This window comes from Aquila chrysaetos, chromosome 5, assembly GCF_900496995.4.
Source record: "Aquila chrysaetos chrysaetos chromosome 5, bAquChr1.4, whole genome shotgun sequence".
Classification (NCBI taxonomy): domain Eukaryota; kingdom Metazoa; phylum Chordata; class Aves; order Accipitriformes; family Accipitridae; genus Aquila; species Aquila chrysaetos.
Window position 1 is genome coordinate 7,482,777 of NC_044008.1, and position 22,951 is coordinate 7,505,727.

The following is a 22,951-nucleotide window of genomic DNA, read 5'->3' on the forward strand; positions in this document are numbered from 1 at the left end:
GGATGAAGACCCAAGACAGGCTGAGGAAGGTTCATTAAGGGCACTCACTGTGGTTTTAGCCATGAAGCACTGCAAAGGCTTTGCTGAGCGTGTGTGCATTGCAAAACCAAAACATTTCAAAGGCTTCCTGCTGATTTTTGTTGGAGCAGGGGGGTATAAGGATGTGAAGGAACTCCTGCCAAATTTTATCATGATTCCAAAGTGGGAGTCTGCCAAAGAAAATGTCACTTCACTGATTATATATTAATATTGCAAAACAATTATTCACCACCACCTTGTTCTGAGAAATGGCTCCTTATTTGTGGAAAACTTCAGTAAAAAGAAAAAAAACTATTCATAGGCAGATAACCAGAGGGGGAGATGCCACTGCGCACAATTAAAATTAAACAAAGCAGCAAGCAATTGCTAAGACACTCTTATCAGAAGAAACCACCAGGCACCTCAGGAGTGGTGTGATGTCATCAAGCCCATCTAATGGAAAACCAACCAAGTCATAGAATCATAGAATCATTTAGGTTGAAAAAGACCTTTAAGATCATCGATCCCAACTGCAAACCTAACACTGCCACGTCCACCACTAAACCATGTCCCTAAGTGCCACATCTATGCATCTTTTAAATACCTCCAGGGATGGTGACTCCACCACTTCCCTGGGCAGCCTGTTCCAATGCTTGATAATCTTTCAGTGAAGAAATTTTTCCTAATATCCAATCTAAACCTCCTCTGGCACAACCTGGGGCCATTTCCTCTCGTCCTATCACTAGTTACTTGGGAGAAGAGACCAGCACCCACCTGGCTACAACCTCCTTTCAGTTCTAGAGAGCGATAAGGTCTCCCTTGAGCCTCCTCTTCTCCAGGCTAAGATACCCCCGTTCCCTCAGCCGCTCCTCACAGCACTTGCTCTCTAGACCCTTCCCCAGCTTCGTTGCCCTTCTCTGGACACGCTCCAGCACCTCCATGTCTTTATTGTGGTGAGGGGCCCAAAACTGAACACAGCATTCGAGGTGCGGCCTCACCAGTGCCGAGTACAAGGGGACGATCACTGCCCTGGTCCCGCTGGCCACACTATTGCTGATACAGGCCAGGATGCCGTTGGCCTTCTTGGCCACCTGGGCACACTGCCAGCTCGTATTCAGCCGGCTGTTGACCAACACCCCCAGGTCCTTTTCCACTGGGCAGCTTTCCAGCCGCTCTTCCCCGAGCCTGTAGCACTGCATGGAGTTGTTGTGACCCGAGTGCAGGACCCGGCACTTGGCCTTGTTGAACCTCATACAACCTGGGACTCAGCGCATCAATCCAGCCTGTCCAGTTCCCTCCGTAGAGCCTTTCTACTGTCAAGCAGATCAAGACTACACCCAACTTGCTGTCATCTGCACCAAATTTTGACCCACCAAAACATGATTCCTCGGAGAGACAGCATCGCTCCTGCCCCACTACATCTGTGTTGTGCCTGCCTCCCCAGACATTAGCTCCAATGCCACCTGGGAAATCCCTGTTGGGATGACTTGGCCTGGTTTCCCACACAGCCGATGCAACCAGAGCTAACGAGCCCTCCTGGCAGTGCCACGTATGCTGGGACGTGCTGTCCTGCTCTCTGTGTTTGTTTTAGGGGATTAGGAACATGCCTAAACCCAAGCACATGTTGGAAACGATGTTTCACACGCAAAGCAGCCTGGTTTGGAGGGAAATAGCGATGTTTCTGTGATTAAATGAAAATAATTGGGGTTAAATGGGGACAAAAATGAAATTTCCTTGCAATTACTTGGATTTATTATAAGAAAGAATGACATACCTTGTCAGTTTTATCTGCTCTCCGCTGTTTGCCCTTTATGCTTTTTCTCCTACTTTTAGAAATGAATTTGGGCTCCTTTGCCTCATTAATGAGAGATTACCTAGCTTGGCGAGAAGTTTTGTGTATTAGAAATGGGCTTTACTGATACAGCTCTGAAACACTGATGTGCTCTTCAGTTCCAAAACCCCCTTCTGCTAAAACCCAAACAGAATAACAAGGCTATTTCCCTAAATTATAGTTCAAACATATGGAAGTCGTTCTCTTCTCTAATGGTTTTGGTGTTAAGGAGCAAAGAAAGCTGCTAACACTGTCTGCTCAGTGTAAACCCTCCTTTACTATATGGTTCTTCCCAAGCTACCCAGGTAGGGTTGTTAAATTAGGATGGTGCTTGGGATTTAAGAGAAAATAATACAGCTTATTTGATACACTTTGCCCTATAAGCACCCACTTTCAAAAAACACAGAAAATGCTACTGTAAAGTCTAAGGACAGAAGGTGGTTTTGGGTGCAGATCAGCATCTGAAGTATCCACTTCAGCTCTCGTGAGACACATAAACCTTGCAAAAGTTTAACCAGTGACTGAAATAGCACAACAGAGATGTGGTGGTGGTGGTGGTGAAAAGGGGACAATCCCAAGATTTCCCCTCTCCTGTTTCCCTCTGCCATTCTCCTCTTTCTTCTCTTCTCCAGCCCAAAGTCCTGGAAAATATGGTTGCTTGTCATATGAAGCCACTCTAGTTTTTAGATTTTCCTTGTTGCTTCTCACTATACTTTTCCTATTAGACACTTTTTTTGAGACGGGGAATAACTGCACACTGCATCCCAGAAGCGGGCATACCTCATACTTAACAGTGTAATGATGGCCCTTTCCTAACAATTTCTACCACTTCACCTACCTTTTTGATTGCAGCGAAGCGTTCAGCCAATGTTTTCATAGAATGATATGGTGTAACCTCTCTATCATTGTGATACTAGATTGATCCAATTGATTGACTAATTGACCACTAATTGTATACAATGATATTAGCTGACTGATGCCAGCTCAGAGCATCTCATTTCATGTGAAAAGATAGGACTGTTTTTCTTTTCCCCCATTAATATATTTTTACATTACCTATATTGTATTTCATTTATTTTTGTTGTCAGTCACTCACTCAGCATCACTCAGCCAAATCTACTCTTTACTGTTCATACCCAATTGCTCTCTGTCCTTGCAATTTGTTACTACTCATTTGCTCCTTCACTTCTTCTTGTCATTCTCTGGATCCATCAGGAAAAATTGATTCGGCCACGAGAGCATCCCTAAACTCCTCCACAGTGAACACAGATGCCGAAAAGCCCCTCTTTGCCTCCAGTTCTGGCTTCATCTGCTCTGGGAACCCCTAGCACTGGCCCTGCAGACGTTCTGGCAGCCTTCAAGCTCTGATGTGTTTGCAAAAGCAGATGTTATTAATTTGTAAAGCATCTTCGAACTACTCATGGGGGGCTGCTGCATTTGGTGTTTTTTCTAACCAATTGCTTTCTGCATTTGAACATTTCTGCTTTCTTTTTTTTTTTTCTTTTTTTTTTTTTTTTTTTTTTTTTTTCCCAGGATGTTTTTCGGGTTTCTATACCATCCCTTGCCAACCCATCTAGCTATGCTAAGCTCCTCTGCACTTCTGCACCCCAGTCTCCCCCGCGTAGCTCTTCAAAAGGAACCTACTTAATCATGCCTTTCACATTAATTTGGAAAATGGCATGAAATTTTGCTCTTTTTGTAGGTTTCCAGATTAGCTGGTCCCTGAAATAGCTACAGAGTGGGTCTAAAAATCAGTGTCTGTGTCAGTCCCTGTGTGATGTACACCAGCCTGCGTGGACGTAACCCAAATTCCTCTTCACACTCGTGTTTTCTGCCCATACAGTCTCCCTGGTCACTCTTTGGATACTGTCACCAGCAGGGACAGGCAATCAATGGCGACACTTTAATAGCATTTTTATTTGGGCTTGGCATCCCCCGTAATCTGTTGAGAAGGTTAACTTTTCATCTGATCTGACTGCTAGTCCTTATCTCTGGAAATGATCCAAAACCAAGAAGGAATGAAAGGAAAATCTCACAAGGAACCAACCTTTTTTGGTTTTATACCCAGAGGGGACATTTTGGGTTGCATTTGGATTTTGCATTTGGGGGTTTTATTTCTGTTTTCTTTGCAAAGTAAAACAAAATTCTCACAAAACTGACAAGGAGAACAAAATTATTTACTTTTTTTTTTTTAAGCTAGAGAAAGGGGGAAATAGGAAGACAATTCCAATTTTTCATCAGGAGAGAAAAATATCAGCCAAAAGAAAAAAGATTTTCAAGACTGTGTTTGGAAAATTTGTAAGAATAGCAAAGGTGTAGCTATATTAACTATACTTTCTCAGCTTTATACAAACACTTATAAAACATGAATGAATACCAGAGGGAATATTTTTATTAACGAAAAATTAGAACACAAGCTTTTAATACCTATACCAGGAAAAACAGTTCATTTATTTAAACAGCAGTTTAGAAACAAAGAAACAAACCAAAAGAATTAGTTACTTTCCTACGGATTTAAATTTTGGAGTTAAAATCTCTTGATGGCTTCTAGGGAAGCCTTACGTCTGTAGTAATTCTCAGGAAACAGCATTGCTGACTACAGCACAAAACAACTCAAATTGTGCTGATTCGGTAGGCAAAGCCTTTGAAACTGGTGGAGCTTGTGGAGGAGTCAGAACCTGAAGAAATGCCAATATTATTTCAAGGGCGGGGTGGGGGGGAGCTCTATTTCCAAAAGGAGCAAAACTGGAGGGTAATTAAACTCAGCAGCATCCTAGAAGCCAACACAAGGCTTAACTTCTGAGTTCAGCTTGGACTAAAGCTCAGGGTGAAAGCTGATACAGGCCTTTTCTAGCACAAGGATAGTTAAAGCATGGTCCAACAGGGCTGTAGCCTCGATATACTCGAATTTTGAGTGCTGAGACACAGTATGGAGACCATGCAGTGATCTGGTAAAGTGTGGAAAGTTAAAAGCAGAGCGGTGGTTTGCATACCGTTATTTCTGAGGGCCTCACCTCTATGTTAGAGATCATCTGGATCAGTCCACCTTGTACAAATTGGGTTTAGCCCTGGCAGATTGTCAGTGTTGCCCAGGGCTGGGCAAGGGCTGGCTGCCCCTGTCAAAAAGCATGAAGCATATCTGCACTTGTGTCTCATGCTTGGAGTAAGAAAAACTATTCTGAGAAGGGAAGAAAGCCACAAAAACTCTTCTACCTTTCTGTCCTTATGGTGCCCTGTTATGAAGGACGATTGGTTGAGTACCAAGACCCAAGACATGCTCTGATATATATAACACAGCTGAAAACATTATCAGCCACAGATACTGATGCCTTAACCTATGCTGTTTGAGCAGAAGTCAGTTTGTAAATGTTTAATAGATGATGGACTTTATTCTTAGCAAGATAACCAAGAAACAGGATTTACTTCATATTTTAAGAAATTAGACTATATCAAATGTGTAATAAAAATATTTTCTATAGGATTTTAAAATATATACATATATAAACTACCTTAATTTTTAATGCCCTGTTGATATTGATGTGGTCTCTACAGTATCTAAGTGTAACTAAGTGAGGCTGCCCAGCAACCTCCATTATACCTCAAACAGTGATTACAAGCTTGAAGCCTTGTCCACGCTGCAAATTAAACCTGCTTGGAAACAGGATCTGAAATTGTCTGCTGGGCCTGATCCAGCACCCACTAACAGTCAGGCAAAGTCCATTCCTGACTGCAGGAGCTGGATTAGGTCCTAGACACAGTCCTGAAATGACGTGGTTTCCAACCCTGTTGGCTGGGCAATGATAAAGGCACCTGAGGGAGTTACTGAGACCCTTAAGGCACTTCCTGGTAAAATAAAAAATATTAGATATTTTATGTAGAATATTTAGGGATATTTAGAAACAGTCTAAAGACAATTTGGGCACATCTATACTTCATTTTGAAGAGGGGCCCAAACTGACTGTGTCCTGGACGTAGCCTTTGCTCAGACACTGGATGTAGACTTTAGTGAAGCTTAAGGGAGGTTGAGAGCTTGGGGGTGATGATGGTGCAAAGAGCATTCATGCCTGCATCTTTCCCACAGCATCCATCTCCATATACCCCCGGCCTCGCTTGCCCAGTCCATGTGGAGGAGGTAAGTTGGCAAGCAGAGCTCCTGCAGTGGCCCATGGGGCTGAACTGGCACTTTCATCAAAGAGAACCTAAAACTGGTGATGGAGGTGGAGGGGGGTGAGGGCGGAGAAGGACAGATTACTGTCTGGCCCTGTGTCCACTGAGGACAGCGAGGACATGGCTTTGGGCTGTGCCTCCAACACACAGCCCAATCCGGTTTGCATTCTTGTTTAATCTAGCACTGTGTCTAAAGCAAGTTCAGATTCATTTTCCACGCAAGGTTTGAAGCACAGTGTAGACAAGGTGTGAGGGCCAGATCCTGATCTAATGCAGGCAAAATTCGCCATTACCATTGGCCTGAGCACTTACCCTTGATTATACTTTAAGGTAGGTAGCATGGGAGTTCTCCTGCTTCAAAGAGTTAATATAGGGGATTTGACCACCTGCAGAGGAAAGTTTCTCGCTGAGCTTTCGGTTCATCTGCTCCATGTGCCTGGTGTTTTTCCTGGCTTGCCGGAGAGACCTCTTGACTTTCTTCACCCGATCTCGCAGCTGCTTGTTGCGCTTCTCCAGCGTCGCCACTTTCTGCTGGAGCTTCTTCACTCTGTCCTCCTCCTCAAACAGGGCTTTCTGGACCGAGGAGCACATGAGCTGAGGGGACAGCAGAAATGAAATAGCAACAGGTGAGCTTTACACAAAAACCTATTAAAGCAAGGGTTAATTCGGGCGTTCCTTGAAACACCTCACAGCTCTTCAAAAGTAGAATGCTTTTTTGGGGAAGTTCTATTCTTTTTTTATACCTTTTTTAGTAAAATCCTCTCTTTCACTTCTGTATTCAGATAAGACCTGAAATTGTAGGTCTTAATGATACTAGTGATTCACAATTACTTTTATGAACTGTTTTGACAGACCTGTCCAGCCCACTGAGGCTACATTGAATTTATGGAGGAAGGCTGCCCTATTTCTGGTATGAAACTGGAGTTCAGGCCAAGGGGTGTCACTTTTGGAAAACTCTAGATTTGAGTCAGCTTAGCAGCCCTTCAGAAACCCCAGATTTTGACAGGAGCCTGCCTTTTGCTCTTTATGTCAACATGTGAAATAAGGGCTGCACCGGCAAAAGGCAGAACTGGTTGGTTTTGCCTTTTGAAGAACTGCGTTGTCTTAAATGTCTCATTTTATGGGCTTCTTTCAGATGAAATCCTAAAGGGTAAAATCTCAGCAGTCTCTAGGAGCATTCAAGACCCCATAACTTTAACAGAAGTGCTTGTTTTGGCAGGGTCTTTGGCTGAAAACTGCCCCTCCCATTCTATCCACTACCAACTTACTGCAATATTGCCCCCAGTAGGGATATCAAGCTCTTGATGTCCACTCACGCCTGTGGCCCTTAGGCAAAAAAAAGAAAAGGGACCCAGCTTCAAAGGTGCTGCACCCAAGGCAACACTAGAAAAGCAGCTCATAGAGCTTTTTCAAATCCGCTGGGTTGGATGATGGTCCAAATGCAAAACATCTGTTGGAGAATTGTTCTTCCTCTGCTACCTCATCCTAGGATGACCCAGAGGTCTATCTCATCTCAGCTATACATGATTGCCATGTTTACGGTCTCCTGTTTCTGACTTGCTTCCTGTTTGTCGGTGCAGCCGTAGGAATGGGATGAGAAACACCAGCTACAAAGGCTGCTGACTAGTTTCAATGCAAAGAAGTTGTGTTCCTGACGGACGGTGTCACGTGGGATGGGATTCAGCTGCCTTCTCTTAAGCACCTAAAAGTGAGACTCAGGTCTAGGCTCCTCTCTTCCAGTTTCCCCTGTAATATCTGCAGGGAGAGACACCCTTCAAGAGGGTGACCTCCACCTCCTAGGGCAGTGGGAAGAATCACCCTCTGAACACAAGTCCCCCATTTCACTGACTAAAAAGGCACCAAGTTCCATGTTTTCTACCTGGGCAACATTTTCCAAGCAGAAAAAGAGGAGGTGCCTGGGGCTCAAGGACAGCCTCACCATAAAGTTTCTAATCTAGAGGAGCCCCCATCAAAATCTATTTCTGCCCAGGGTGATGTGCCTCCTTCCTTCCTTTCCTACAAAAAGCATCCTGAGAGATTTTATTGTGCAAGTGGGACTTTCAGCTGATTGCTGCACTGGTGCACTGTGAGGAAAGGCAGCGTCTTCTGCTGGATTTATCTCCTATATACATCTAGATTTTTTTTTATGTGTGTCAAGCACTCCTGGAGCCTGGATGGGCTTTCTCTGGCAGAACATTTGGAACAGACAGGGAATCTAAATAAACAAGTAAATCCTCACTGTGATGATGAAGGATTACATGTTTCTTTCCATCTTACTTTGTAGTATTTTCAACAACTGGAAGTAGGGGAGGGAGCCCGCTTTGACGAATAACACTTCATTTGCTTTGGAAACCCCCAGCAGCCGAAAACCATGGCCAGTCAACACAAACACAGCAACTGCTTCCAGTCCCCATAAGCTCTTGTTTCTTGTGCGAAAGCACTGCAGGGCTTTGCTAAAAGGCAAATTCTTGCCCCAACCATCCTCTCACTAGGGCTCTTTTATAAACACATACTGGGGAGACTGGGAGCTCACAGACAGAGGGCCAGAAATTGCACTGAAGAGGAGGGAATTTGGTTTTGATCACAGCTCATTCCAAGGGTTATTTGAAAACAGCCAGCACATCTTGGCTTTTGTGTTTGCCAAACCCTTGCAAAACTTCAAGCAGAACACTTCTTGAATTTAAATCCCTGCAAAGGAGAGCACTGAGTTAGGAAAAGAGGTTTGTTGGGAAGACAGGAGGTGGAAACTCTACTTCATGAGGGATTTCTTGCATTTTCCATTGATGCAGTGAGAGGTATGGCACATGACAGAGTCCAATGCAGAGAAACAAACAATTTGTGCAGCTGAAGTGTGAGGTTGTGCGAACCCAACCGTGTCTCATCTGTCTGGGCTGGCTCGTGGGGGAATGTCTGATAGCAGACATCAGGGATGGCATTAGCCTCATCCCAGAGGCGCTCCCAAACCTTTTGAGGTTGGTCCTCTGTCAGCAGAGGTAGTCCAGCTCTACAGAGCCACTCAGAAACTTCTCAAACACCATCAAAAAGCTAGCTAGCTCATTTGCTCATGCTGTTCCTCTTCCAGATCCTCACTTTCCAGCCAAACCCATGGTTTAGTGCTAAAATTATCTGGAGTATCCAGAGAGATCACTGGAACAACACAGTTATAAAAAACTGAGGTACTGTTGGACACACACCGCTTTATTTACCAGCAGGGTAGGTGATAGGAAGAGCCCAGCTTGATAATTGGATGCCTGCCTGCAACTGCAAGACTACCAGCCGAAAAATAAACTATTTGCTCCTTCTACATGGGGAAAAATAACAAGGTGGAGTCCTCACATTCTCACCAGCTGGTTACAAACAGCATTTTTCACAGGGATCTGCAGTGGGGATGATATTTAAATCTGAGTGCTGTCCCACCCTTGCTGTTACTGCTAGGGCTGCAGTTCACATGAGTGCAACCAAGTTATTTTTAAAGTGGTGCTGAGAGCTGTGTAACTGCGACAGCCAGGGGCTCCGCACAGCCTGTATAACTAACCCAGCTGCTGAACAAATAAGTGAGAAGTTAACCAACCCTCGGTCTGTGTTGCTACTTGAATACTTCTTGTTTACAGCCAGATGAGATATCCCTGCATTGCACAGTCATTCCTATGGAGCATATCTACAGACAAGAATTTCACACCCCATTTTCTCTGGTCTCATGCACCCATAAATGTGCATGGTTTGCACTGATGACCATCAAGATCAGACCTTAGTCCAAAGGAACTGCTGAAAGCTACAGAGAACTGGATTTTGTTTCTGGCAGTGGCCTGTGTTCCCACTCCCCATCACAGCTTGCCATGTCAGGTGCGCTAGAGAAGGTGGGGGGGGTGTTTATGCAATGTTTAAGGGACAATGAAATCTCCATCCATACCTTACAAGGTAAGTAACTGAGGAGCGAGTTCCACTTGGTGCCGCTGAAAGAAAGGATAGGAAAGGATGGATAGCTGACAACTCCTATTCCCACAAGTTATCAGCTGCAGACAATTAAGCAAGAGCTCTGAAATGCCACACTTAGCATGGCATACATCCCCACAGACCTGGGAAATGGAGAGAAGGACCAGAAAATGGCTCCTCAGAAAAACTTATGAATTATTTTTCTAGGTTTCCTTCAAAAGTTACATTTTCTAGTGACCCACAGTTCAGAAGAATTGTTTGTTCTGGAGATCTCTGTCTGCATGTCTAGTTGTTCCACAGTTTTGTTAGCAAGGCATCCTCAGCAGCGGTTAAACTTGAGTCCAGAGCCGTACCAGGAGATGTAACAAGAAAGGTAGCACAACAAGAACCATACAGCTCCTTAGGATTTATCCCACACAGCCTACAGCTGTGAAACCACAAATTAAATATATTTGAGTATTTGTCTGAAACATCCTGTCACAAATATACTCAGTTTTAAGTTTCACCACATCTAGATGATTTACAAAAATCTGTCCATCTGCCAAACAAATCAGCACTGTAGCAAATCAAGCTGATTTTCAGAGTGTCACATTACAGGCATGTGAGCCCTTTACCAAACACCCTGAATTGACATATATATACATTTGTCTGATTGACAGACACACACATCTGCCTTCTGTAAGCTTCATTGGAATGGGACAGTGGCTAGGAAATGCCCCATGGATAAAGGCACGATGGTAGTGTTCATCCACCACAAATTGTCCATAAATGGCTGAAGTTAGCGTTACAGAGCTCAAGTCACTCAAAACCCAGCAGTGGCACCCAAGTCTTGCGCTTCACCTGCCAAAGGCAGAGAAGTTGAGTTCTAGCTAGCTCCTCATGCATGCTCCCTATGGGCGCCACTGCTAAAAAGCTCTGGAGGCCCACTACCTAAAAGTCTTTCATTTCAGGTCTCCAAAAATATCTTCCACATCAGAGAGTATTTTTGGACATTTAGATACAGGGTGTCATCAGGCAAGATGACGGTAGGAACATCTTTAAATGTGTGACAGTGAGACCTGGTCTCTGCGTAGATGTGACGTGGTTTTAAAAGAACTGGGCATGGGTCACTTTGGTTTCTTGCCCTCAAATCTTCCTCCTGACCCATACTGCTAACTGGAGCATCCCAGACCCAGCATCGCCCCAGCACAACCTATTGGGAGTGTCTGGTGGAAGAAATGAGACTGGAAACATAGCCCAGGCACTGCAGGCTGGGAAGCACAGCGCCTGCACTGCATCCCAGTGAGCTCACCCCATCCCCGCACTGCTCTTCCCTTCCCTGCTGTAAAGCTGCTTTGCAGAAAAGGTAAAAACTGTCCGCACTTGCTGCACATTGACTTGCTGCTCTGTGCTTTACCGCTGTTCAAGTTATATAAAACATCTTAAACCGAAACCTTATGCAGCACAAAGTGGGTACCTCCAGCTCTATTTGTCTCAGCAGAGCAATAATTCATGAATTGTCTCTCAAGGGGCTCAGGAGCCAAACATAGCTCTTTATTTTCTTTAACTCCACCAGGATTTATTTCCCCAACCCCTTCTGTGCTCTTAGCAAGAGGAAGGTCTCTGTGCCCTGGGGAAGCTGGTAAGGACACGATACAGCTCACGCAGATGATCTTCACCTTTCCTGGCCAGGGAGGTGCCCTTTGAGCCCTGCCTTGCCATGGCCACATTTCAGACTCTGAGCATCGCTTTCTCCTTTTCTTCAGCCCCTTTGGGCAGGCTACATGGGAGCGAGCATGCTGGATGGACAGACGGATGGTGCAGCAAAGGATAGCAGGAGGGGTCTGGCAGTGGAGGGTATTGGGTTTGGGATGGACTTAACCTCCAGTTACTGGGACTTTTCAGCCAACACTAACACTCCTGCTGAAGTGTGGAAAAGTCCCTGTCAGCACTGTTAAACCATCGTGTTGGGTGAAGTGGTGGGGGCATGGCAGTGCTGGGTTAAATCGCTTCTGTTCACTGCAAGACCGCACAGTTCAGAGATACCAAATTGGGGTCCCAAGGGCAGATCCAGCATCACTGGCATTAGTGGAGATGAGCTGGGACTTCACCCTAGGACTTCATATGAATCACCAAGATACATAAGACCTAGATGGAGAAAGAGATGATTGTGGCTGTTCTTATCTTACTGTATGCTGGGTCAGCGTTTGCCATGGGAGGTGTAAGGCTTGTGGCACAAGTCTCCAGCTCATTCAAAATATTAGAGATGGGGACTTCACTGGGGTATGAAGCACTGCCTGCAGGGAGCATCTGCCAGGCTACACCCACCCCGAGGTGTCTCAGTGCTGTGAACGGTGTTTTTCTTTGCCATTTCACTGCTCACTAAAAGCAGATTTTCACTTTAAACTCCTAAGATGCAGCCAGTCAAGGCAAGTCATCTCACCTTTCCCAACCGTCATCGGAGATGAATGGGCACGTCCAAGGGGTGACTTCTTGCCTACCCTAGACACCTGCCTCGGGTTGACCACTTTCGGGGACCCCTCTCCATTGCCTAGATAACTAGCTCAGACTGAGATGGATCCTGCCCCGAGTCCCACGAAATGGCAGCATCATTGACTACCTGGGGCAGGTTGCAAGGGCAGCATACAGATAGTTTACTTGGACTTTGGAGAACCTTGCCCTGGATACAGACCCAAATCCAGTCCATGGGCAATCGGGAGTCTTTAAAAACAGCCTTGTTTGTTCTGATCTGCATCAAAGCGCTGCTTGGTGGAAAACCATCCCAAGAACTGTTGGAGGGCCTGCCAGGGGCAGCTCTTGGACAGTGTCTTGGCAGGTCTCTTGGGTAATACTTGGCCCTGACGTCCCCCTGAGTGGCCGAGAAGGGCCCACGTACCTGGAAAATGTGAACGGCCTTTGCAAGCTGTGATGTAAGGCCGCAGTGCCAGCAGCTCCACCAATACACTGACTCAGCACAGAGGATGGTTTACTCACAGGGAAAAGTGCTTTTCACAAGGAAAAACCCTCACAACCTCTTCTTTTTCTTCTCTTTTTTTAAATAATAATCTTAAGCTGAACAACACATTTTTTGAAAAAGATACTTCCCTGTCATTAAGTACTTTGAAAAACCAGACCCTCCTCTCTGGCAAGGTGTCTGAATTGCTGGTGGCTCTCATCTGCAGTGGGTGTTGCAGGCATCCTTTTCAAAACCCTACCCTTTGCCTTCGAACTCACAGCACTTGCACCCCTGCTCCTAGGCTGGGGGTGGTTTTAGAGGGCACAGGGGGGTTAGGAAGCACTTGAGGGCTGGTGAAAAGACTCTCAACCCTGGAGGTACTTGGAGAGAGGTCCCTGGCCCCAAAACCACGCCTAGAGCATGTCCTGAGGCATTGCTTTCCCCAGGCGCTTTGAGCACTGAAGCCTGAGATGCTGCGGAGGGGAAGGATGCAAAGATAGCAGGTGACAGTCACCTGGATTGGTCACTACCAGTACCCAGGAAGGGAACAACACCTTATTCCCTGTACTTTCAAAGGGAAAAAGGCGATGGTTTAATGAGAATAGAAACTGCGCTAATCAAGAAGACAGGAAAGGGGAAAAAAAAAAAAATGTGTAGGGTACGAGCCAGGCTGCCTACCACAGGCACCTCACTTGGGCCAAGTAAGCAGATAAGTCAGTCCTGACAGTAAATCCCTAAATTCCCTGCCCAGGCAGCGGGAGACAGAAGGTCTCCAAGAAAAGAAAAATAAATCAAGAGGGTAGGACCTCACTCTGGGGCATCTCCAAGTCCCTTTCCTCCCCTTGCTGCCCAGGCAGGCAGCGAGGGAGGCACACCAAGAGCCAGCCGGCTGCTTTTCCCTGTCCTCTGAGGCGGAGGGGCTCCACTCTTGCCTTGTTTCCTTTGAAAATGTTCCTCCAAGCGATTCGCCCAAGATGCCACAGGAATGCAGTGGTGGCTCTGGGAGGGGAGCGGCAGTGAAGTCTCGTGTCTAAGCGGTTTAGCAGGAGCAGCCATCCTCCCCTTTGCCTGGCTGCAGCCGCCAAACGTTGGGCTTGGTCCTCAGCCCCACCAGCCCCATCCCTTGTGCTTTGTGCTTTTCCAAAAGCTTCCCAGCCTTCAGCACTGCTCCCGGCTCAAGGTTGGGCAACGTGTACCCTCCGAGATGGGTCAGGACTGGGGGGGGAGCGGAGGGTCTTACAGCCATCCCAGGGGTTTAGCCCCCAGGGACGGGCAGTGCCACCCTGCCAGCCTCTTTGCCGAGACCCGTATCATCCCCCTCTGCCCCCCTCCACCAAAAATACTCAGGGTGGCCAGTGAAATAACGAACCGTGGGGGTGGCACAGGCCTCCATAGCGTGCAAAAGCAGAGACACCAGCCAGGGAGCTACTCCTGGCTCTCCACCCCTATTACAGGGGATGTACAGAGCTCATTGCGAGGGCAGATAGCTCGTAGACTTTGCAACACAGGTATTTGCAAGATATAAATTGCGAATACAATCCAAGGCAATGCAGTGTCTGCTCTGGTTCCTTCTAGGTACCATGCATGGGTGGTAGATATTCCTGATACACATCTGTCCCGTTCCTGGAGAGTTCACGGTGCACGCATGGATCAAGCTGCTTACTTATAGGTAAATGACACTGAATGTTTAAGTAAGTGCACTACCCAGCTCAACTATGCTGAGCTTAAAGGAAAATGTTCTGAGCAAGGAAAACCAAAATCTTTTCTTTGTTGCTAGAAGCAATTTAGGTGCTGAGAACAAATGTGGTTTTAAGTCTAGCTTACAAGACAGGCTGCTTCACAGATTTCTGCATTTCACTCTGCCTGAATGCTGAAAATGACTGAGTCACTGAGTTACTGCTTTTTTTTTTTCATTTCTGTCTTAGAGCTACAGTTGCAGTTTCAGATGGGCTTCAAAAGTCTCTGTAAGAGGCTTTTTTTTCTACAACGTGTACAGAAACTTTTCATTTCCACAGCTACCAAACTTTCCAAAACTTGCTATTCACTTTACTTTCCAGCTCAGCTTTTTCCCACCTAGTATTATTATTATTATTACAATACAACTAATTAGGTCTGATATGCCTAAACCAACTTTGCCAATATACCTTACCTCAAGTGTATTGTTCTCCGACTGAAAGTTTCTGTGTGACCGCGTCTCCATCTAAACTTGTTTTACTTGGCTTGTATTTCAATAGGATTAGGTCACCATTTCCCCCACACATACACACAGCGAATTAATTAAATACCAAGGAAGGGATAAAACCAGCAAGACCCAGAAACGGAGTGTATTGTGTCCTTCCCTCTCACCGATGGGAAGGCAGGGAAATGAGAAACTGCTGATCAGAGCAGCACGGCATCTTACACTTTGCTCCTATTTATTGAAATGTTGGTTTTGACTTTTGAATGGGCTGACCTCTACCTCGTGTTACAACAGCTCCTAGAAACTTCATTTAATTTAATGGTCCTGTTAAATAGGCAGGATACACCCTATAGCAGGGTAGCAGTGAGGGAAGTACAATATATTCAAATACACCATCCCCAGATGCAGCTGAAGCTGAGAACCAATATCAGCTGGTGAGGAAACGCGTTTATCTTTACCAATATTAATTTGCATGAGAACAATATTAGTTTAAAGCAGCGTTATACCTGGTTTGGGGTGTTTGCTTTAAGCATGGTTTACTTCAGTCTAATGTATTACAACTCTTAGGAGTTGCCTGGGAGTCCTAACAGAAGAGATTAACGCTCCGATGTGGCAGGTGCTGTATGGATGTCTGTAAGCTGAGGTTTCAATTAAACATAGCTGTTAGGGGTACAAAGTAATAGGTGGGAGATGTGGGCTGTGGAGGATGTGGGGCACATGAAAACAGTGACGCAAGGGTGATTAAGGGCTTAATGAATTCAAAACCTCCTGTGGGTAAGGCAGTGCCAGACCTCCGCGTACCCCTCGGCAGGTTCAGAGCGCAAATGCTCAGTGCCCACATCCTCTGTTGCCAAGAAGAGAAGGGAAGGACTGGGATCAGTAAATACATACTAAAATACATTTTATATATAATATGAAAAAAATGTCACTTCTCTGTCACCTCTAAGTCAAAATAGGAAAAGAGAGAAGCAGAGCAAATCCCACCAGGCTGTGGATGGGTATTGCCAAATGGCCACAGTGTGACTGCATTGCATTAAATGTTGCCTCTCAAGAAAGCACAGAAACAGGGGCATTTACTGTGAGTGGAGTCCATGTCTCCTCCCCAGCAAATATATCATACTTAGGGGAAGTTTTATGCGCAAGAGGAGAACCCGTGCTGAGAAAGGCAAATGTTTAAAGTTAACGCAACTTCTATAAAAGTCATGTTGCCCTATAAATCCCTCCGCTCTGGACATCTTGGCTTCAAACATCACATAAGCTGCTGCAGCTCAGCTGCCTTTACAAACAGATAGGATTTCCTTGGCTGCAGGCTCGGCTGGAAGCCCTGAGAGCACACTGCTGCTGTGCACAGCTTCTGGATTTCAAAAAGCAAACGCAGGTGCCCCGCGGCAACCTGCCCTCCTCCGGTGCCGCCGGGGAGCGGAGGTGTCCGCATCGCTCCTGAGCATCCCTAGGAACTGCTGGAGCCATTTTCCTTCAGTTGTCAAGTCCGCTTGGGTGCAGGAAAGCAGGGGGACTGAAAAGGGCATACTCAGGCCTGTATTTATCTGTGCTTGGTGGGTCCTTTGGGGTGGTCTTTGCACCACCCTTCTTAGCGTATCTAACCTAGATCCTGGGTGGGAAACGTTGGTTTTCTGGGTTCTTTCTACAGTCAATGGAGAGACAGAAACTCCTCTGGAGGATGAGTCAGAGAAACTAATTTAGAGCAGGGAAGCAGGCACTAAAACAGAGCTGAGTAGTATGGAAACAACTCCGACACCGTGCTTACGCACGCAGCCGGAGACACCCCTGCCACGGCAGGAGCAGGACAAGAGGCTCTAATGAAGCTTTTCCCTGCAAGCAATAAGCGATCTGTGAAACCGTGAGGGAAATGACGGCAGCAGCATTGAAACCAGACTGGATGAAGCACAGGGGCTTGACAAAGGGCATCTGCGTCTGCTCCCGAGCTGCTCTGCAAGCCCGGGGCGAAGAGGAGACCTCGGCAAGAAGCTGTTTGCTGTGCCCCACGCAAGCGGCCTCGGGAGAGGTAACGAAGCCAGCGGTGACGAACAGGCACGTCCACAGCAGAGGACCAGGCTCAGCCCTCACCCAAGTGTGGAAGTGCCACGGGTTGCCACAGCGGTGAAGTGGAAAAGCTTCGGCGAGGTTGAAGAAGCAAAGACAAAGGGATGGAAAAACAAACATCTGCCATCTGCAGGCGCTCTCTGGCTAACGTCAGCGTGCCGAGAAAGGAACCGAGGAGGCAAAATGCCTGAGAGACTAATCAGCAGCTCTGAATAACAAGCTCCAAGCACTAACATCTGGCTGACGGGAGCGCGCTGCTACTCGCAGATATTCCCGTCCCGCTGGGCGGCTCAGAGCAGCCTGTCCACAGCTCCGGCCGCTGCGTGGGCTGTAAATCCTGAAAGGGCCCCAGACCACCCTGGATATGATAAATGGGCAACAGGCTACTCTGAGCATGGCAGGGTTTGGCAAATAACCAGTCTTCAAGGTGCAGAGTCATGGTATTTAGGAGACCACCCTCCTGCTTGCCCGTGCTCAAATGGCCCTAAGCATTCGGGGCATTAATGGCTGTTTCCATAGGAGTCTAAAGCTGCTGTTTCACTCTAGTACAATCCCTCAGATAGGCTCCTGTTCATGACCCATTATTTCAATTCTCAGTAGAAATTTTCTGTCAGGGAAATACAGGGTCATATTTGAAATCCAGCATCATATTTAATGGGCAAAGTCTCTCCCTGCTACTTTGCTGCACTTCATATAGACACAGAAACATCAGAAACTCCCATCACATGCTGTGCAACTTACTGCCTTATACAGGGAAAAGCTTTTCACACAGGACTGGTTACAATGCCCATGGAAAATAAGGTCTTAAGGTAAGCGTGAGTCAGGTCTCCCCATACACACAAGCCTGGAGCCCTCTTTCCAGCCTGATTTCAGGAGAAGGAGGATTGCAGCCACAGCTACGCCAGACAAAATGTCCACGGGGCTGACAGATGCCCTGCGGTGAACTCTTCCCTGCAAGCATCTAAATTATAGAGCACGCACTCCACTGCTGGTTAATGTTACGATGGTGGCTCTCAACTGTTTAATCCTAAGTTAATAATTGTGTTGGAGCGAGATAATTACATAGCAGGTGCCACACCACCCCACAGCGAGCACACGGCGATACCTCTGAGCTACAGTTCAATCACGCGGTACTTTGCTTTTGGCTCTTTTGTGAATAACTGCCCTGTGCTCTGCAAAATCTTGTAAAATCCTGCTGTCATGTGCACTTACCTGTAAAATCTGATGTTGTTCCTGGCCAAATACTTAGGAACAGGTAGCAAATGTATGCCCTGTATGCGTGTGTATATGAGGGCTTTAAATTTGATTATGAAATTAATTTTCTCTATCAGTCCAAAATTCTTCTGTGGATATTCATTTTGCTTTTCTCACATTTCTCTGACACAGAAGTTATCTATACTTTCACCAGCTTTGTATTGCATCACTTTATCAATAGCAAGAGCCAGGATCTGAACAGCCCCAAAGAGCAGATGATGTAAATCGCCCCCCACCCCTCCTGCAGTAGCAACCACAGTATCCACACCAGGCACCATCTGCACAACCCCACAAGAATTGCCTAATATCATAGCAATAAAAAAAAAACCAACCAAACAAACAAAAAAACCCCACCGTGAGGAAGCCAGGACCTGGGCTCCAGTCTAGTCCCTTAACTAGGACACTTTCCTTGCCTTTTGGCAATTGTAATTTTGGAAGAGCAAAATCACAATTATTTTGAGCTATGTTATCTGAGCAGCTTGTTCTCATTAAGCAACATGCGCACTTCACACCTAATCAAAGAGGGCAGATAAAATGAATGTCCTAATCAGAGGAAAGGAACTGGATGCCTCCACTACAGACAGGGTAATAATCAGTTAGGGGAAAAGTGGTCGCAGTGAGAAGTAGTTTCTCTGTGCTTCAATTCCCCATCTCCAAAAATGGGGATTACAAGACATCTGTGATTTACAGATTTTCTGAGCCATTCTAGTCCAAACCAGAAAGGTCTATATTCAGAGTCTGGATAGCGTGGGGACAGGAGCAATAGGGGAGCCAGGACCCGTGGTCAGATACTTCACTTGCATGCAGAATTGTCTCGGTGCTTCCCTGTGCAAATTCAGAGTATGAGTCGAGAAACCACATTTCTCTATGAATGGTATTGCTAGGCATTGCCTACCACTGCAGCCTTGTCTCCGGTGATCTGGAAACCCCCTTTCCAGTAAGGATCTTGGCTAAATTGCCTGGCACTGGAGCACGTGACTGGTTGAGCTTTCAATAATTAGGGATTTAGTCAATAAAAGTTTGTAATATAAAAGTTGCATCTCTCTCTGTCACAGATCAAGGCATTTAAATCCACATTATCCAAGAAGGGGAAAATCCTGGCTATGTGAATGCCTGACTTAGATACATGAGCAATGTCCATGGGATTTGGGGGTGTGCTGTGTCGCATTCATGACAGACAGGAGGAATTTTCAAAGCTGGGAGGATCACAGATCCCCTTCAAAATCATTGGACACTTTTGGAAATCTCCCCATGTGTCTAAATGATTTACCAAGAGTTTGTTTTCTTTGAAGAGAAGGGTAACATGCTTAAATGTGCTGCAATCCTGAACCCTTATTTCCTCAGATGCTGAACACAGGAGAATGAGCTGTAGGTAATGTACTCAAGGCTTCAATCTCAGAAGTTTCTAACATTGGGAAAAGAGGGATCTCTGTAGCATTAAATAATGATTATTTTCTCTATATTTTTAATGCTTATTTGTAAATCCTTTTTGCCTGCAGGACAAGGGCAGACCTGCACAACATAATGAAAGTGGTGCGGCATTTCACAAGTGCCTGGTAGGTTGAAAAGGACTAAGAAACAGTGGACTGCCATTTCACCCCCACCAAAAAACATTTGCTTTTGGGAGCTGAAGGGTGTCTCACCAGCTAAAACCTGGGCCATTCCTTAGTTGGTTAAACACAGTCATGTCATTATCTGTCATCAAGGTGAGACAACTGTGCCCTCTGCTAGGTGCATGATCGCTGACCTGGCAACGAGCATCAGGGAGGGCATGGACACATTCATACTTCTGCTCAGCTCCAGATGTACCCAGTGGAGGATGCAGATGGGTAGGTGTTATAGTCCCAAGACCAAAGGTTTTAAGCATGACCAAAGGGACAACTTCCAGCAACTGCCTTCATCAGGACACGGACTACAAAACCAACTGTTCCTTAGGCACCGTTCACCAACAGGGACAAAACAGGTGCAAGCAGTTGGGCAACAACAATCCAATGGTCACATCTCTCATTCTTCTGGACATAGGGGCCAATAAACTAGCAGAAAAGCCAGCAGAATACACAAGGGTTTTTTACAAGACAGGAAGGAAACATTTATGCTCACTCGTCATCTAGGACAGAAATTAACAGGAGTTTGAGCTAGTGTGGAAGAGCACAGCAAGAACATGACACTAAGCCTCTGGAGGGACTGGTAAAGACCCTTTCCTGTGGGTATTTGAGGCCTCTCTCCATCAACCAGATGTGATTTAGGGTTAAGAGATGTAAACTGCAACACAAACTCAGCCGTAAAGACTGGATGACCAATTTGTTTAATCTGATTCCCATCCAGACTGATCTCTCAGTTCTGCCTTGGTCTGTTTACTCCTGTTAATAAGTACATCACTGTACTGGCATACAGCACCTACACTTCTTGTGGCAGTCGGTATTACTGAAAGGCAACCAAACTGGTGATCTACACTGCTCCCTCAGGATATTTGTGAGGCATTTCAAGTGAAGAAGCACAAAAAAAATCATAAAAAATTGCATCATTTCAAGTGTTTTTCCTTCCATATTCTCCCCACCCTAGTGTTTCTTGATTTAATCCCTTCCTAAAATAACCTTTTACCATTGAGAAATTTGCAAGTGTTTGTGGGGGGAGGAGTCGTTTGCTGTTTTGATAGAAGAAGAGAAACTAAATTATTTCCTGGCTGAGATTTATGTGTCAAGTTTTAGCTTGCAGTCAGATTTTTTTAGCCAAGTTATAAAATCTGAAGATAATTCCAACTCTCCTCCTCAGTGACTTTTATGAAGTAATTCCTGATATGTGCCAAAATAAAAGGAGACTACGCACTATGGAGGTTTTCAATGGAAATGAGGACACCCATCCCTGCACAGAAGGAAAGGGCAGGAACATACATCAGTCTAATCAGAGCTGTCAGAAAGCAGAAATTCAGCCCCAGGTTACTAAAAGCTGGTGAACATGTTGATGAACAAGTGTATCTTAAATGCTTTGGATGAAAACTGAGAGCAAGGCAGAGGTTGCACTTGACCGTGGACAAAACGAAGCTGAGTTTTGCTTGAGGCATCAGGCTTTTTGGAAACTTAAGCGCAAATCCCTTGACAAACCTAAGACGGCTGCTATTCCCACAGGTGTTTTCCCTGATCTCTGTGGCTTGGGAAAGCTTCCAGCAGTAGACCTCGCAACCGTTGCCCAGCCTGCAGTGCAACTGGTTTCACACTTGCCTCCCATCCTTCCTGATGGGCTGGCTCCAGCCTCTGGAGGTCTCAGCACTGGGCTGGTGGGGGCCCCTCACAGCTCAGCTGCGGACAGGAGGTGGTGATGAATGTGCGATGCGGCTACGGGATTGTGTAATCCAATTGTAACTCAGAAATAGCAGCTGGTGGCTCCCCAAAGAGCCATCTACCACTGGAGCGCTCTCCCTGATGTTTCACTTGAAAGCTGGAGCAAAGAGGAGGGCTGGCTCGGCTCTAAAATAATCTGCCTATTTCCTTCTACTTGACACACTGCAAATCCTTACTGGTGCTGACATCCACGCTCTCCCAAACTCCCACATTTTTTAAGAACAGTTGAACCAACAAGTGCTGGGAGAATGCAGAGCCCGTGAAGCCACCTTGGCTGTGTTTTAATGCCTTCTGGAAAGATCCTAATGAAAGACAGACGTTCATTATATGTTTGCACTTGTAACTAAGTGCTGGCTACACTTGAGCTTGGCTGTAATGAGCTCTCCCCAAAATACCACACATGAAATGTAGGCAGAGACAGGGAAAGTGGTTTCAGAGTTATGTACGAAGGAAGGCAGATGTCTAGAAGCGAGAAGAAGTGAGTAGATATGAGGATCCCCATATTGCATCCCAGCTCTGCTAATGACCGTCCACACCTTAAAGCCAGCTAAAAATTGTTTTGATACTCCAGTAGTGAAGTGAGTCCCTCAGACAGGACGAGAACATGATTTTCAGGTACAACATGAGGCTAAAGCTGGACTGAATTCAGTAAAAGCCACAGATGTTCAGATCTACTAAAAAATGTCAAAAAATGGGGTTTGGCCTGACCTTTTGCTTTGTGCGAGGGGACAGGGAGTAACATGTCACAGGAGATGCTCTGCTATAGACTCAAGGCAATGAGTCTAACACTTGCTGACATGACCGGGTAGCAATTTGGATGAGGTGACAGAAAAGAGATCAAAAGTAATGCGATAGCAGCTAAAGAAACTGCCATTTGTCCAAAAGCCACGTCAGCTTACGTCTGCCTTTTGAAGTCAGTGGTATCATTGCTGGGTAGGTGTAAACTCATGTCTTAGGTCACTCATTTGAATACTCAAATTTAGTGAAGACTATGGAAAATGTATGCCACATCTTTGTGTATGCCTTTGATTGCTGAAGGAATATTTCCCAGGCATCTCAAAGCTTAGTTATTCAAAGGCCTTTTCAGACAATTAGAATAAAACCGATGCATACGTAACAATAATCAAGAAACAAGAAAATTATAGGGATAATCCAACATAAACAGCACCAGTTGATTCAATTACTGGGCTGAACCCCAAAGTTCAGGCTCCTCCTTGGGCTTGCAGACAGCC

At 45.8% G+C, this 22,951-nt stretch overlaps 1 protein-coding gene across 1 annotated transcript in view; it reads right to left on the reverse strand.

Annotated features, from left to right (window-relative positions):
• Positions 1–4,223: 4,223 nt before the first annotated feature.
• CCDC3 (coiled-coil domain containing 3) overlaps positions 4,224–22,951 on the reverse strand; it is a 45,749-nt gene continuing 27,021 nt past the window's right edge. Inside the window, exon 3 of the mRNA XM_030016059.1 lies at positions 4,224–6,610. Coding sequence (XP_029871919.1) covers positions 6,335–6,610 — 276 coding nt within the window. The 3' untranslated portion in view covers positions 4,224–6,334. The remainder of the gene's footprint in view (positions 6,611–22,951) is intronic.